This window comes from Paroedura picta, chromosome 1 (assembly GCF_049243985.1).
Source record: "Paroedura picta isolate Pp20150507F chromosome 1, Ppicta_v3.0, whole genome shotgun sequence".
Lineage (NCBI taxonomy): Eukaryota > Metazoa > Chordata > Lepidosauria > Squamata > Gekkonidae > Paroedura > Paroedura picta.
In genome coordinates this window covers 61,056,960-61,071,942 of record NC_135369.1, presented here as the reverse complement: position 1 = coordinate 61,071,942, position 14,983 = coordinate 61,056,960, and the positions used below count along the sequence as shown (strand labels likewise).

Below are 14,983 nucleotides of genomic sequence, written 5' to 3'. Positions count from 1 at the left end.
TCGTCCAAGAAAAAATATTCATGGATTCAATGTTAGTTTTTTTAAAGACCACTTTGGACAGAAGTGAAACATCTTATTGTGCTTAGGATACCCAGGAACAGTGTGCATATATGGGTGTCTCAATGTATGTAAGGGCTTAAGAATGCTTACCTGGTTTTTAAAATGCCACAGTCGGGTTGTGCTGCTCAGTGCTTCATGCTTGGCTTTTTTTCTTTTTGTAATTTTATTCCTAGCACAGAAACAGGATTCACTTATGTAAACTGAGCATTCTCTCCTCCCTACTGCTCGGTAGCACATTTGCTCAAGCAGTGTTAAGTGTTCTGTGAAAGTCATATGTGACTAACCCTGTGAAATTTGTGAATGTTAGGCTTGAGCTTCATGGAAATTTGGTTCCCTCCCTGCTCATCTGTACATTAACTGTGAATAACCTTGAGTGAATCAGTGTCTCATAGTTTCCACTCATTATCTCACAGTAAAGAGGATATATATTGTTGTAAAGCACTATGTAAATGCACTTTCCCTTCATATAAAAGCTCTTACAGCTTGCGTGGAAATTAGGGGATCATGCATAGGTGAAAAAGTAGTTCTTGCCAGACTACACTGTAGTCGCCAATTATCAATAGAGCTCAAGTTGCTAATAAAATTTTTACTAATTTTTTTAAAGCAAACAAAACTGCCTTGTAGTCACCAGCATATACAATGGGCCCTCATCTGCATCTGGATGCCTGCAACTGTGTAGAGAACAAATTGTATTCCTATTCAGATCCTGCAAACCAAGACTGCAACCATTGCTGGGGAAGGAAACACCATGCAGCAGACTGCATTTTTTTGTTTGTTGGGAAACAAGCATGTACTTCAATATCTGGTGTGAAAATCCATGTTCCTTTCTCTCTTAACATTTTAGTTATATCAAAGAAAACAAAAAATAAGGTTGTACATTATCCAAAATTTTGTATTCCATTATTCAATGAGAAGTAGCGTATTCCAGATTAGTCTATATAATTCTATTAATGATGGTGAGTTTAGACTGAGGCTTCCATTTGTGGTGATACTTATTCTTGTACCTCTTACTAAGGCTTGTGATTATTTCTGTATCATCTTTTCCAAAACACTTTTTAAAATAGCCTACTTTCAGTTCTAGTGGCATTACACAGCTGATTTCTCCGATTACAGTTAAGATCTGTTCCCAGAAGGGGATTATTACTGGGCAATTCCAGAATACTTGTATTATATCTGCTTTAATGTCTGGATTGGTCTCAAAATCCACATTCCTTTCAACATCAGTATGTAATTAAGCTAAAGAATTCTGCATTGTTCTTCATTTGTAATTTGATTTGTAATGCTCAGTGAACATAAATGAAATTCTTATTCGGGGGAGCTCCCTGGTGCAGCATTTGGATGCAGTGCAGAGAAGATTTCCTGCAGCCTAAGAGGAAATTGAGGACTCCCCCTTGTGCAAGCAGCAGCTTCCAGTCAAGTCCTGGCCACTTCACATCTAACCCCCTTTGTTTTAAAATATTGTTTTTCTTCAGATAGCATGAAAATCCTTTTTCTGAAAACTCTGCCTTTTTTGTTGTTGTTACTTGAAGAAGCGTAAGACGGTTCAGTTAGTGCATCACGAAACATCTATAAAATATTAATTCATACAGTGTTTAAACCAGAATTAACGAATGGCAAATTTGTAATTTATAATTTTTAAATTTTTTATATAGAAAAGAACAAGGAAGAATATCTTTGATTACAATATTACAATATCATCCCTCCCTCTACCCCCAAAGTCCCCATTTGCTTGAAGTTTCGTATTGCTGAATACTCAGATGTCTGTTGCCTGTAAATATAAAAACAAAGCCACAACAAAAAAATCCCACTTTAACATCACATTTCCAGCACTTACAGTCAACGGGTGTTATAAAAATTACCCTTAGACTTGAACCAAGGCATATCCTTAAGCTAAAAAATCAGCTGGTTCCTGCATTTGTTCACAAGAACATATTTTAAGTATTTAACATTAGGCATTTCTTATAAAACAATATGAACTTTAACCCAGTATTTATTTTTTAAAAAATGAAAAGCCCCCTTTATCATGACATTTACAGCTACTTTAGCCCAGTATTTTTTTAAAGAGGAAAAAAAAGAGAAGCCCACTTTATCATAACATTTGCAGCTCTTAAATTCTTCAATTCATATTGTTTAAAGATCTTTGCAGTTACCTTAAGTATTAATGCCATCCATATAAAAGTATACAGAAACAGAAATAGAATGTAGAAAAAATATCAACCCCCCGCCTCTTGCCTCCTCCCAATCTTCTTAAGGAGGCTTAGGAAATTAAGTTGTGCTCTTTTCCACAGAATATCCGCCAGTGATTCTTGAAACAGTTGCACCTCCTGATCTCCAATCTGGGGTGTGTTAGGACCATTTTTTTCCTGGGAAGCTCTTTTAGAATAATTACATTCAGGACAAACCAACGTGTCTTTTAGCTCATTCTTTTGTGCTTCTGCTTTGAGATATGTCAGTAAAGGTAACCTAATCTGTGGGATCTTGATCAGTGAGGATAATAAGTTCTTTTTGCAGGTCTTGCTTTCCGAAGGACTCCATCTCCAATGTTTCAAAAGTCTCTTCCGCTGAAGATTTCCAATCTTGTAACACTTCACTCTTGCTATTTCAGATCTCCTTAAAAATATCTTTCAACAAATTTTCTACCAAGGCATTCAGATCTTCTCTTTGTTTTGCTAATAGACGGACCATCTGAGTCAAAATAGCCATATTAAAAATTAGACTTAAAAGCTAACACCAGCCAGTCTTGTGCAGTGTTTCAAACAGCCAGGAGAGGTCCTCCTACAGAAGTTCTGATTGCTTAGAAAGTCACACAGTGGGAGAGATATTGCGAGTGCCGTTATCAAGGGAAATCTCCATATAATGTAAACAGTCCAAATTAGCTCATTTATCTTTAAAAATTGTTCACATGTTTCACCTTTCCCCCAGAGTTTGAAAAAAGACAAGAAAAACAAGCAGGAAAGTCTTTTTGAGAAGTCTTGGTAGACGAGAGAGGGGGAGGTGTACAAAAACAATTTAGTGTCATTAAAAGGTTACTCACTGTTGATAGCAGACGTTTGAAGTTAGAGAACTCTGAAGCAGTTCAGAAAATGAGAGAGGAATGAGAAAGAAAGGACGATCCTTGTTAGAGAAAGCTCTGATGGCAGACTGCTTCTTGACCTTGGTCACATATAGCTTTGGAGATCTTGAGAATCACTCTCCTCAGATTAGTGACGAGCCTTTTTAGAGCTCTGGAGCTTTCGGAAGCTCTTTTAAGGCAAATTTAGCAAGGTTTGCATACCTTGCTTGCTTCTGCCAGATGTAGATATGTTTGGCCCCCTATATGTACCAAGAGCTTTCCTTTAGGAGAACTGCTCAAGCAGCCATCTTCCCCATCTGTCACAAATGGCAAATTTAATAGGTGCAAAGGAACATATTAGTCAACCTGAGAGAGCTGCGTTCTTTAGAATCATAGAATCATAGAGTTGGAAGGGGCCATACAGGCCATCTAGTCCAACCCCCTGCTCAACGCAGGATCAGCCCTAAGCATCCTAAAGCATCCAGGAAAAGTGTGTATCCAACCTTTGCTTGAAGACTGCCAGTGAGGGGGAGCTCACCACTTCCTTAGGCAGCCTATTCCACTGCTGAACTACTCTGACTGTGAAAATGTTTTTCCTGATATCTAGCCTATATCGTTGTACTTGTAGTTTAAACCCATTACTGCGTGTCCTTTCCTCTGTAGCCAATGGGAACAGCATCCTGCCCTCCTCCAAATGACAACCTTTCAAATACTTAAAGAGGGCTATCATGTCCCCTCTCAACCTCCTTTTCTCCAGGCTGAACATTCCAAGTCCCTCAACCTATCTTCATAGGGCTTGGTCCCTTGGCCCCAGATCATCCTTGTCACTCTCCTCTGTACCCTTTCAATTTTATCTACATCCTTCTTGAAGTGAGGCCTCCAGAACTGCACACAGTACTCCAGGTGTGATCTGACCAGTGCGTGTATACAGTGGGACTATGACATCTTGTGCCTGTTGATACAGCTCAAAATGGCATTTGCCTTTTTTACCGCTGCATCACACTGCCTGCTCATGTTTAGTTTACAATCCACAAGTACCCCAAGGTCTCGTTCACACACAGTGTTACCTAGAAGCGTGTCCCCTATCCAGTAGGCATGCTTTTCATTTTTCTGACCCAGATGCAGAACTTTACACTTATCTTTATTAAATTGCATCTTGTTCTCATTTGCCCATTTTTCCATTGTGTTCAGATCTCGTTGAACTCTGTCTCTGTCTTCCGGAATATTTGCCAGTCCTCCCAATTTGGTGTCATCTGAAAACTTGATGAGTAGTCCCTCCACTCCCTCATTTAGATCATTAATAAATATGTTAAAAAGTACCGGACCGAGCCCCGAGCCCTGAGACTTTGTGTTGCCATAGTGTAAATGGTGTACACGTATCAAAGTGTCCCTACTATAAGGTTTCCCTTGAAAAAGATCAGTCACTCAGAGTGCACTGGAGATTCTGTGGGATTTTGAAACCAGTATTTCTTGCTTTAGTTGTACTTTCATTTTGATGAACTCTCCTCCTGATTGCCAGATGTAACATTTGTTCATGCTCAAAGTAGAGTAAAGATACTTTGTTAAGAGGTATAGCATTCCTGTGTACTGGCATGGATCCTTAAATGTATTTCTCATTGTTTCTGTTGTGTGTTTATTCTCCCTTCTTACTTTAGTTCCTGCTTCTGCTGGTTCAAAACCTCCATTGGCTACCAGTGACTGGAATAATCCAAGAGCTGACAACTTTATCAACCAAGAACCAATTTCTTCAGTAGCAAAAGCCAGTGGTAACAATGAAGGGCAAGGTATGTTGTCATTATTATTATTGGCCAAGATAAAAGGTTTCTGCTAAGAATCTTTTGATAATGAGAAACATAGTTGCAAGCTGATTCCTGGAGTAGTGGCCTATATCTTTCTAAATACATTTCAAGATAAATTGTACACCATGAGATTTGTTCAAAGAGCAAATGGAACATTTGGGTGGGGTAATGCTTATGTACTCAGGTGCTTCAGTCTAGTGGCTAAGGTGCTGGAAAATTATAATTTCTTTATAGTACTAGGAGCTGGCTGTTCCCCCCCCTTCCATTTTTGGAAACTCTTTTGAACCTTCTAAGGGTATAGATATGCAGCCTGGGTAACTGGAATTGGCTTCCAACTTGCTGACTTATTCCTTAGAGTTCATAACCACTGCCACCTCAGCCCATTAATACACTTAAAGTATCTTTTACCTTGTACATAATCTTTGCATCTGTCCATTTAAATACTTATTTATTTGCAAATGTAACCAGATGCTTTATTGATAGGCACTTGAGTTGAGATTAATCTGTACTCAGTAATAATGCTCTTCTTGTCTTTGCTTGCATGTAAATTTGTGCATTCAGTTTTCCAAACAAAAACACTTGTGTTCATTTGCTGCAAACTTGTTGTGGTACATCTAGTTAGAAGCCTATGTTTGAGTACCCTTTTTCTGCTTTTCACAAGTATTCCATCTACTTGCATTAAGACTTAACTCTTTAACCCTTTCAGCTGGGGAGGATGACATTCCTCTTAGGGAGAAGAAAGTACGGCCTTTTTCTATGTTCGATTCTGTTGACTCAAACGGAGGTACTGGAATGCCTACAACAGGTACACTGAGGAAAAACCAGAGTAGTGAAGACCTTTTGCGCGATGGCCAGGTATTCAGGCAATGTGCTATGCTTCTGGAGTCATAATCTTATTTAGCTTTCTGTGCATGTTGGGATAAAGAAGTAGACCAGTAGGGCAGTACTATGAGCGCAGTTTGTCATGAATCTGTTAAGTTATTCATTTTCTTGTTAGCAAGTGTGATCTGTCTACTGTACATAATGCATGGCCTGAGATTTGGTTTAGAACTGAGCTCTGGGGCTCAGTGGCTATTTTTGGCACGTGATTATCTTCCCCTTTCTTTCTCAGTGGTAGTTCATTATACAGTGCCTGAATGAGAAGGAAATGTTATCATATGTATTGTATAAATGTATGTCATGTCTTATTTCATCTTTACGTAGAGTTAATTTAGGGTGTCTGTTGCCATGTCAAGGTCTGTAGAATAGTTGGGAAGTATTATTCAGAATCTTTATTATGAAGCTGTATCTTAAGCTAAACAATTCAGAAACAGAGATAGAGGGATTTGCTGTTTCAGCATGCTGTTCACAGCCCCAAGTGTCTATTTAACTTGATCTAGTAGCCAGGATTAGTTTCATGTATGATTTCTTAATCTTGAAGACGTGTTTAATTCTTCTGGTTATTGTTTTGACTCACAGATGGGCTCCAAAAATGTGGTAAAAGTTCCACCACCTGTTCCCACCAAACCAAAACAGATCAATTTACCTTATTTTGGTCAAGCCAGTCAGCTGCCCTCCCCGGATGTTAAGCCTGATAGTAAGCTGTCTCTGGCAATTGCAACTATGGGAAGCAAGCAGAAGCCACCGACACCACCTGCTCCTCAGCAGATCCAGCAACGAAGCTCTGTGTCCCCAAGTGGTCTGCCTCCTAATCAGGACCAGAGTCTTCCCAAGCAAGAGACTCCTCCTGCAGCAGCTGTGAGACCTTTCACCCCTCAGCCAGCCAAAGAGGCCCCTCCACCCCCCTTTCGAAAGCCACAGACTGTGGCTGCAAGTTCAATATACAGCATGTATACAAAGCAGCAGACTCCCGGGAAGAACTTTCAGCAGGCAGTACAGAGTGCTTTGACAAGGGCTCAGACCAGAGGGCCACATTTTCCGAGCGGTGAGCATCTGGGGGTCATTTAACTTTTCAGAGGCACCCCTATCCTGCTTTAGCTATAGACCCTCCAATCCCCTAAATAGTGTGTATGTGTGAGTGACACATTAGTCAGAACAAGCATTTAGGAGAATGCTGAAAATTCACAGTGCTACTCTGTGGTCACACGTGTTTGTCCATGTGTTGTTCATGGGTTCTGCTCTCTGAAAACACATGCAGGTTTTTTTACTGGAGGATTTATTCCCCCAAGTAGCTGTAAAAATCAATTTGATTCTGGAGAAACTGGAAAAAAGGAAATTATAAATGGATTATGAAGCTTTGTATATTCTTGTGGTCATGAAGAGGCAAATGTTATCTTGGTTTTACTAAGTATTGCCATAATAGGAGAACTGAAAAAAAATACATTCCTTCCAGTTTAAAAAGTGGGTAGCCCCGTTACCCATCGGTACACCAGTGAAATGTTTTAAGTCCCCAGCGACTGAATGCCAAAGGATGGCATTTGCAAGTAATTCCTATGATTCCATTGAAATGCTGGTTAATTAGAATTGGAAGAAAAAAACTTCTTATAATCACAAGTCTTTCCTTCTTCTGCCTCAAGCATTTGCAGCTTAAAGGATCTTGAGAGATGGTGGTGGGTTTCATTTTAGAAGTTGTGTGCTATCAGATAGGAATGTCTTAAGAAGACCTGTATACATCTTTTATCAACATACAATCCTTTATCTTTTCTATTTTGTTTTTATTAAATTCCTTGAGTGGGTAGATACTTTTTGTGGCAGATTCCCAGTTGTATGTGCATACTTAGAATTATGATTAAATCAGTATCAGGACTTGAATCTTGATCAACATATATCTTAGCCATCATTTATGTTATAGAAAGATACAGTTTATATAGACTAAAACTTGGTTGGTCTTAAAAGTGCTCTAGGCTCAGACTTTGTTTGAATAATGTTTCCTTAAATGCAGTCCTTGTAGCAAGGACCTCCAACTCTTATTTACAAAAGTTGCAGTTACTTTTTGTGACCATAATTCAGTGAAAATGATATACATGTATAGGGAAGAACCATGTAAAAGTTTATACTACTTATTGATTTTTTAAAAAATCCAGCACTTCCGTGCTGCAACCTTTTCATAATTCACAGTCCATCAGGGTCACTGCTTTCAGTTTAGGGGAAAAAACTTGGATAAATTAATTAAAATTAAAGGAGGGTGGGACTTGACTTCCCTTCTCGGGTTTATAGAGAGAAGTTTGAAGTGACTGAATGAGAGAGAATACCATCCAACTTCATATTAGCATTTTTTATGTAAACCAGCTGTTAGACTTGTGCTAATGTGTCCCATTTATACGCAGTTGTTTAATAGTAAATTTTCCATTTGCCTGTTTTCTTTGCCAAATGTGTATGTTTTTCTTTCTAATTGGATTTTCTCTCTAAATTGCTCCACAGTATATGGAAAGCCAGTTATTCCTGGAGCTGTTTCCCCAAATCAGCAGTATCAGGCAGAGAATATTTATTCAAGCACCCAAGGCAAGCCAGCCAGTCCAGAGCCTGAACTGGAGACTACAGCTTCAGCCAGTGAAAATAATGAAACTGAACGCATTCCTCGCCCGCTCAGTCCCACCAAACTATTGCCTTTCTTGTCAAATCCTTACCGAAATCAAAGTGATGCTGATCTGGAGGCCCTTCGGAAGAAGTTATCTAATGCGCCAAGGCCACTGAAGAAACGCAGCTCCATTACTGAACCCGAAGGCCCCAATGGACCTAATATCCAGAAGCTCTTGTACCAGAGAACAACACTGGCTGCTATGGAGACTATCTCAGCCCCATCATACCCATCTAAGCAGACCTCAGTGGCTGCTGCTGAGAGCTCAACAGAAATCCCAAATCCTTACCTAAGTACAGAAATAGACAAAGAAGTGGTTACTACTTTACCTGAACCTGCTATTGCAGAGGAGGCAGAAAGCACAAGTACTGATCAGACTGTAGGGCCTCTGCCTTCATTAGGGCTGGAGAGTGTTCCTGAAGGGATATCGGACAATACCTCAATCACTCAGTCTAATATGGAGGAACCAAGCCTTGAGGTGCCCTTGCCCGTGGAAATGTATATGGAAGAATACCCTCCCTATCCACCCCCTCCATACCCTTCTGGAGAACCAGAAAGTTTGGGAGAGGACTTGTTCAGTATGCAACCTCCTGAAGTCACTGGGCAATTTTCTTTGCCTCCTGTGAGTAAAAAAACACAACTTGTTTCACTCATTTGGGACTCTGCTGTGGAGGTGGGCAGGCTAGTCTTTGCAGACATGGCTGATATTGCTCTATTTTATTATTAATAACAGGAGTTTGAATCATTGGAATTCCCAGTCAGACAGAACTGAAGCTGAAGTACAGTGAATTTGCCTTCTGTTGCATTGTAGATTTTCTATTTCTCAGGTTGTGTTCTCAGGTTGTATTCTCAGGTTGTGTTCTCAGGTTGTGTGAAAGGCAGGTTTGATCAGCGTCTTCTGTTGAAGCAAATGGTAGCTGATGACAGCAGAGATCTGCAAAATTTGTAGATCATATTGTTAGAAATGTAAGCTAGTTATGCCTGCTGGAAGTGAGAATAGGTCTCAGATTGTCAGTTGAAGCAGAATTTTCTCCCTTAGTAGATTCTTTACTCTCCTAACCTTTTATATATTTTTTTCTTCGTTGGGGCCACTCACTCTTTGTTTTGACTTTGAAGTTTGACAGTGTTATTATGTTGCCATCACTTTTAGAGACAGTTTGTTACAGATTTGTTACAGAAACCTCTGTCTAACAATACACAGCAGATAACATTAGGAAGATACAATAACAGACCATATCAATAAACCATTAGTTTACAACTTGGTGCAGGGAAGGGAGTCTCCCAATGGTACATCGTTTTGTAGTCCTAACTTGGGCAAAATTGATGACAGTGTTGGGACTAAGACATATTCTCACTTTTAGCATACATAACTAGCTTGTACTTCTAACCATGTGAGCTACAGATTTTGCAGAAAATTTTAGTTGCCATTGTTGGGATACCTAAGACTTCTTATTCTGCTGCTTTGGAATGATTGTGGATTTGAGTTTTGTATTCTGTTGACCCCTTTAAAGCAGTGCACAGTTTGGATTTTTAAACATTTTTACTAATGAACATGTTCCAAATGTTCATGTCCTGATGATTCTGTAATAGTATGAAGAGAAGCATCAAAGGCCATGTGGTCTTCCCTCTTGAGTACAGATGGATGTTAGATTATGGACATTCATGGCCCATACTTGATGCTCAGTGGCAGCTGCTGCTCTATTTGCTGCCCCTCCTCATACAATTCATCTTTGTTATTCACATTAAAATATTTACATTTTCTTCAACCCATTTGGCCACTTTGTCACTTTAAACTGGCATCGGTGTTCTTCCCTCAGTTTCTGTTGCTGCCTGAAACACTAAGTTTTGGGGCCAGATAAAAATGTGCCTCATGGGGAGCTCTTCTGGTATGTGTGTGAGATATGGGTTGTGTTAAAAATAGATTGCTACTTACCCAATTAAATAAAACAAAAAAGTCTAGATTTTAAGTTAAATTCAAAAATAGTCATCTTGCTACAGAAATCAAGTTCTGTGAAAAAAATAGGATTTTTCTCTCCTTCTTGGAGTGTGAAGTGAGCAACAGCTCACATGACTCATTTCTGTTTACGCTTTTTTATTCTGACATCTGTCAGCATTTGCATATTCCTCTGAAGAGTGCTTATTTGCTGTTTTTCAACCAGCTGGCGATATCACTGGTGTAAAATAAGTACAAATGAGTCCTGGGTTGAATGTGACTTGTGACAGAATGTGAGCTGTATTTCTGGCAGCTGTAAAGTGCTTGAAGCTGGCTGAAATGGATTATCCCAAGTTTCTCTAACTGTACTGCTATATAGTTACTGCAGTCTAAACCTCTTGAACCTAATGCATTGGATGGAATGGAAGGGAAACTTTGCACAGGGAGTTACACGACTGTAGTATTCACTACTAGGGACAAAGCCCATTGTATCCAGGAATACAACATGTGCTAGGCTACCCCCTGCCCCGGGCAGGCTGGCAAGGCCTGGAGAGGCCTTGGTCGGCCTATTTTTTTTTGGGGGGGGGGAAAGCACTGGCAGGCAGTCCTTCCCTCCTGCCGACCACCCCCAAAACCCTGGCTGAGGGCTGCGCAGGCCATGGTGAGGCTTTTGGGGGCAGAGGGAGGTGCGGCAGCAGGCAGCCCTCCACCCCCAAAAGCCCTGCCAAGGGCTGCGCAGGCTGCGGCGGGGCTTTTGGGGGCAGGGGGAGGTGCTGGCATTCCGGCCCTGCTCCCACCATCCTGGCAGCCCCACCATGGCCTGGCAATGCTGTGACTGGGGGCTGCTCAGAGTAGGGGTGAGCGCTGGCAGGGGCTCCTTCTCTCCTTCCCCCTTTCACCCCCATCTGCCTGCAGTCCCAGGCCCTCTGCCCTCCCTCCCAGCTCCTGCTTATCGGGCTGGCACTTCTTCCACTTCTTCCAACTGGAAGGAGTTCATAAGAGATATGAAAACAGAGTGAGGGACGATTGAAGCATTCTTTCCAATGTTCCATGCTGCTGGAACACAATGGAAAAATGGGCAAATGAGAACAAGATGCAATTTAATAAAGATAAATGTAAAGTTCTGCATCTGGGTCAGAAAAATGAAAAGCATGCCTACTGGATGGGGGATACACTTCTAGGTAACACTGTGTGTGAACAAGACTTTGGGGTACTTGTGGATTGTAAACTAAACATGAACAGGCAGTGTGATGCAGCGGTAAAAAAGGCAAATGCCATTTTGGGCTGTATCAACAGAGGCATCACATCAAAATCACAAGATGTCATAGTCCCATTGTATACGGCACTGGTCAGACCACACCTGGAGTACTGTGTGCAGTTCTGGAGGCCTCACTTCAAGAAGGACGTAGATAAAATTGAAAGGGTACAGAGGAGAGCGACGAAGATGATCTGGGGCCAAGGGAAGAAGCCCTATGAAGATAGGCTGAGGGACTTGGGAATGTTCAGCCTGGAGAAAAGGAGGTTGAGAGGGGACACGATAGCCCTCTTTAAGTATTTGAAGGGTTGTCACTTGGAGGAGGGCAGGATGCTGTTTCTGTTGACTGCAGAGGAGAGGACATGCAGTAATGGGTTTAAACTACAAATACAACGATATAGGCTAGATATCAGAAAAAAAATTCACAGTCAGAGTAGTTCAGCAGTGGAATAGACTGCCTAAGGAGGTGGTGAGCTCCCCCTCACTGGCAGTCTTCAAGCAAAGGTTGGATACACACTTTTCTTGGATGCTTTAGGATGCTTAGGGCTGATCCTGTGTTGAGCAGGGGGTTGGACTAGATGGCCTGTATGGCCCCTTCCAACTCTGATTCTATGGTGTATCACTGTCCCACTGACTGTGCCTGATGTCTCTTTAGATACATTCCCACCTACCCCAGTCCTTCATGAGTATACTTACCCCTTTTTGTGCCCAGTCTTTTCTACTGCTTTATTCTTGTTCCCTGCTTACCACCTTTCAAATTTGGCTTCTTCACATGGTTTCTTTTCACTGGCCACACTGAAGGGCAGCCCTGTCTTTTGCATCCCAGTTAGCTTCATTCCAATATTTTTGGAAGCTGCTAGCTGTTATCGTGGTTACGTTGGAAGATACTCCCTAGCATAAAGTATGTGATCATTTTTTTAGCCATCACGCTGAATCTTTAAAATGAGGTTTGAATATAAATACTGGGTTTATTAGATAAAGCTTTAAGTTTCTGTAGCAAGGAATTAGTGTGTTAGTTTAATAGCCTTGATTTGTCAATGCAGCTATAGTAAACTAAAAGCCTCTTAAATATATACCTTATTTTTCATCCTTAGGGGAAGAGGACAAACTTGCGTAAAGTTGGCTCAGACAGGATTGGCCATGGAATGCGAGTGAAATTCAACCCTCTTGCTCTGCTTCTAGATTCATCTCTTGAAGGAGAATTTGACCTTGTGCAGAGAATCATTTATGAGGTATAAGTTCAGTATTCCCAATGATCATGGGTAAAATTTGAGCTGAGGATGTCTAGAGCTGTATGGATTATGAATGTTTGTAGATGGTAGAGCAGCGTGAGTGTATTGGAGGGCACTGGGGAATGATGGGAAAGATATTTACTCTCTAACATTCTGTGTTTGATCGGTAGGTTGAAGATCCTAGCTTGCCCAATGATGAAGGCATCACTGCACTTCACAATGCTGTTTGTGCCGGTCACACAGAAATAGTGAAATTCTTGGTACAGTTTGGTGTAAATGTAAATGCTGCAGATAGTGATGGATGGTAAGAGTGATCTTCAGCTTCTTTGGTTCAGCACATGTGTGAAAACCTAGTGGATCTTTCTGGCCTGCTGGGTCTTGTGCTGGCATGGAATCCAGTTGTGACTATCCAGCTTCTCTTCCTAACAGAAAATTCCCTTTATAAATTAAGGGGGGAGTTGCCCCTGGTGAAGATGGTCTGAATAGAATGTTTTGTATGAAATGTTACAATCTGATTAGCAGTCATCCACCGTTCCTGTGAGATAAGTGAAGGGCTATGAGGTTTAGAGGCTGTGAAGGCATGGCTCTTCAGCTGAAATTAGATACCATACCATGAGTGAAAGTGGATGCCCATGCTGGTCTTTCACAGCTGTTCCTGCCGCAATGAAAGCAGCTGTGAGGTAGTGCAGCTGTCCAGTAAAAAAAGAGTTAGGGTCAGGGGTCTTTATTTGATTGTTTGTATTTAAATTTATAGGCTGCCCCTATTGAGCCAGCCATCTTGGGGTGGCTCACACCACATCTTCCCATTGTACCCTTGGCAACTTTAATCAGTGTAGGTGTTTACATTTTCAGAATAATGCACAATTCCTGTTTTCCCTCTTGTAAATCAGAAAACTCTTGAATAGATGCTCAAAAGCATGCTGTCTTTCTCCCCCCTTTTTATGGAATCTGTAGGACGCCACTGCATTGTGCAGCATCTTGCAATAATGTCCAAGTGTGCAAATTCCTAGTGGAATCAGGCGCTGCTGTGTTTGCCACAACCTATAGTGACATGCAGACTGCGGCGGACAAATGTGAAGAAATGGAAGAAGGTTACACGCAGTGTTCTCAGTTTCTCTATGGTATGTGACAAGAAGTGAACTTTCTAGAGTAGCGGTCATGCTGCAGGTGTTTTTTTTCTTTTTACAGATGAGTGAACTCTTCTGTGCGAGTTACAAGTAGAGATTGGCTGCCTTCTAATGTTTCATGTCTCTTACATCCACTGAGTAATGCTGCCTGCCCTTGGACTTTGTGGTCTTTCTTTTGCATCCTCTGCTCTCTCATTTGCTCAGGTTTTTTGTGTGCTTTCCAACAGATGGAGTCATTGGGGGTCATGTGTACCATTGACTTCATGTGTCAATAAGTTTTTAAAGGGATTGACAATATGGACAGTTGTGTACCAAAGTTGGGATAGAGGATTTCAATGAGGAAAGCTGATCAGTTTGCGGCCACTTGCTCATTTCAGGTCAGGAGACTTCATGGTGATCCTGTTTACTAATGCAAGACTCTCACGCTTTTTAAAGAAGAGAATCTTGTAGTATATTTTATGGTGTTGAATGGTTTGGGATTTCTTGCCATCCACTACTGTTGCTAAGATATCTGTTCAGTCGAAAATGTAATTCCTTTTCCTAAGGAGCTGGGTCATCCTTCTGCTCCTTCATATCCTTTTAAAAGGTTTAAGTATGATCTTCAACTGCATTCAGCAGAGCAAGATGAAAAGTACATGTGCACTGGACAGACAGACTTGATCTGTTTGATAGCAGTGGAATAGCTCTCGTGCATCTTTATGTAATGTTCTCCCAGTCCCTTTCAGTGGCAAAGAACAAACCATACTTAAAAACTTGTTCAGCAAATCTTGCAGAATTTAAAGAAATCCATTCTGAGGGATTAAGAGTATAAGCATATAACCTCACGCAGAGTGTGATATCCACTCTTGGATGTACTGGAGGAAAAATGGAACGAGTGACCTGTAACATTGGCTACATGTGCTCTTTCAGGAGCCTCTAAAGCAGCGGTCCCCAACCTTGATCTGGTCGGGGACTGCCTCCGGGGGTGGGGGAGAGTGAGCGGCCCGGCTGCCACAGTTGCTCATAAAC

The 14,983-nt window shown here is 41.2% G+C and overlaps 1 protein-coding gene across 3 annotated transcripts in view; it reads left to right on the top strand.

Moving 5' to 3' along the window:
- The window catches only part of TP53BP2 (tumor protein p53 binding protein 2), a 70,313-nt gene that overhangs the window by 51,788 nt on the left and 3,542 nt on the right, over nucleotides 1-14,983 (top strand). For all 3 annotated transcript variants that reach the window (XM_077340400.1, XM_077340409.1, XM_077340416.1), the window contains exons 10-16: nucleotides 4,768-4,896; nucleotides 5,618-5,766; nucleotides 6,370-6,835; nucleotides 8,272-9,050; nucleotides 12,711-12,848; nucleotides 13,019-13,152; nucleotides 13,803-13,969. In XM_077340400.1, coding sequence (XP_077196515.1) covers nucleotides 4,768-4,896; nucleotides 5,618-5,766; nucleotides 6,370-6,835; nucleotides 8,272-9,050; nucleotides 12,711-12,848; nucleotides 13,019-13,152; nucleotides 13,803-13,969 — 1,962 coding nt within the window. The remainder of the gene's footprint in view (nucleotides 1-4,767; nucleotides 4,897-5,617; nucleotides 5,767-6,369; nucleotides 6,836-8,271; nucleotides 9,051-12,710; nucleotides 12,849-13,018; nucleotides 13,153-13,802; nucleotides 13,970-14,983) is intronic.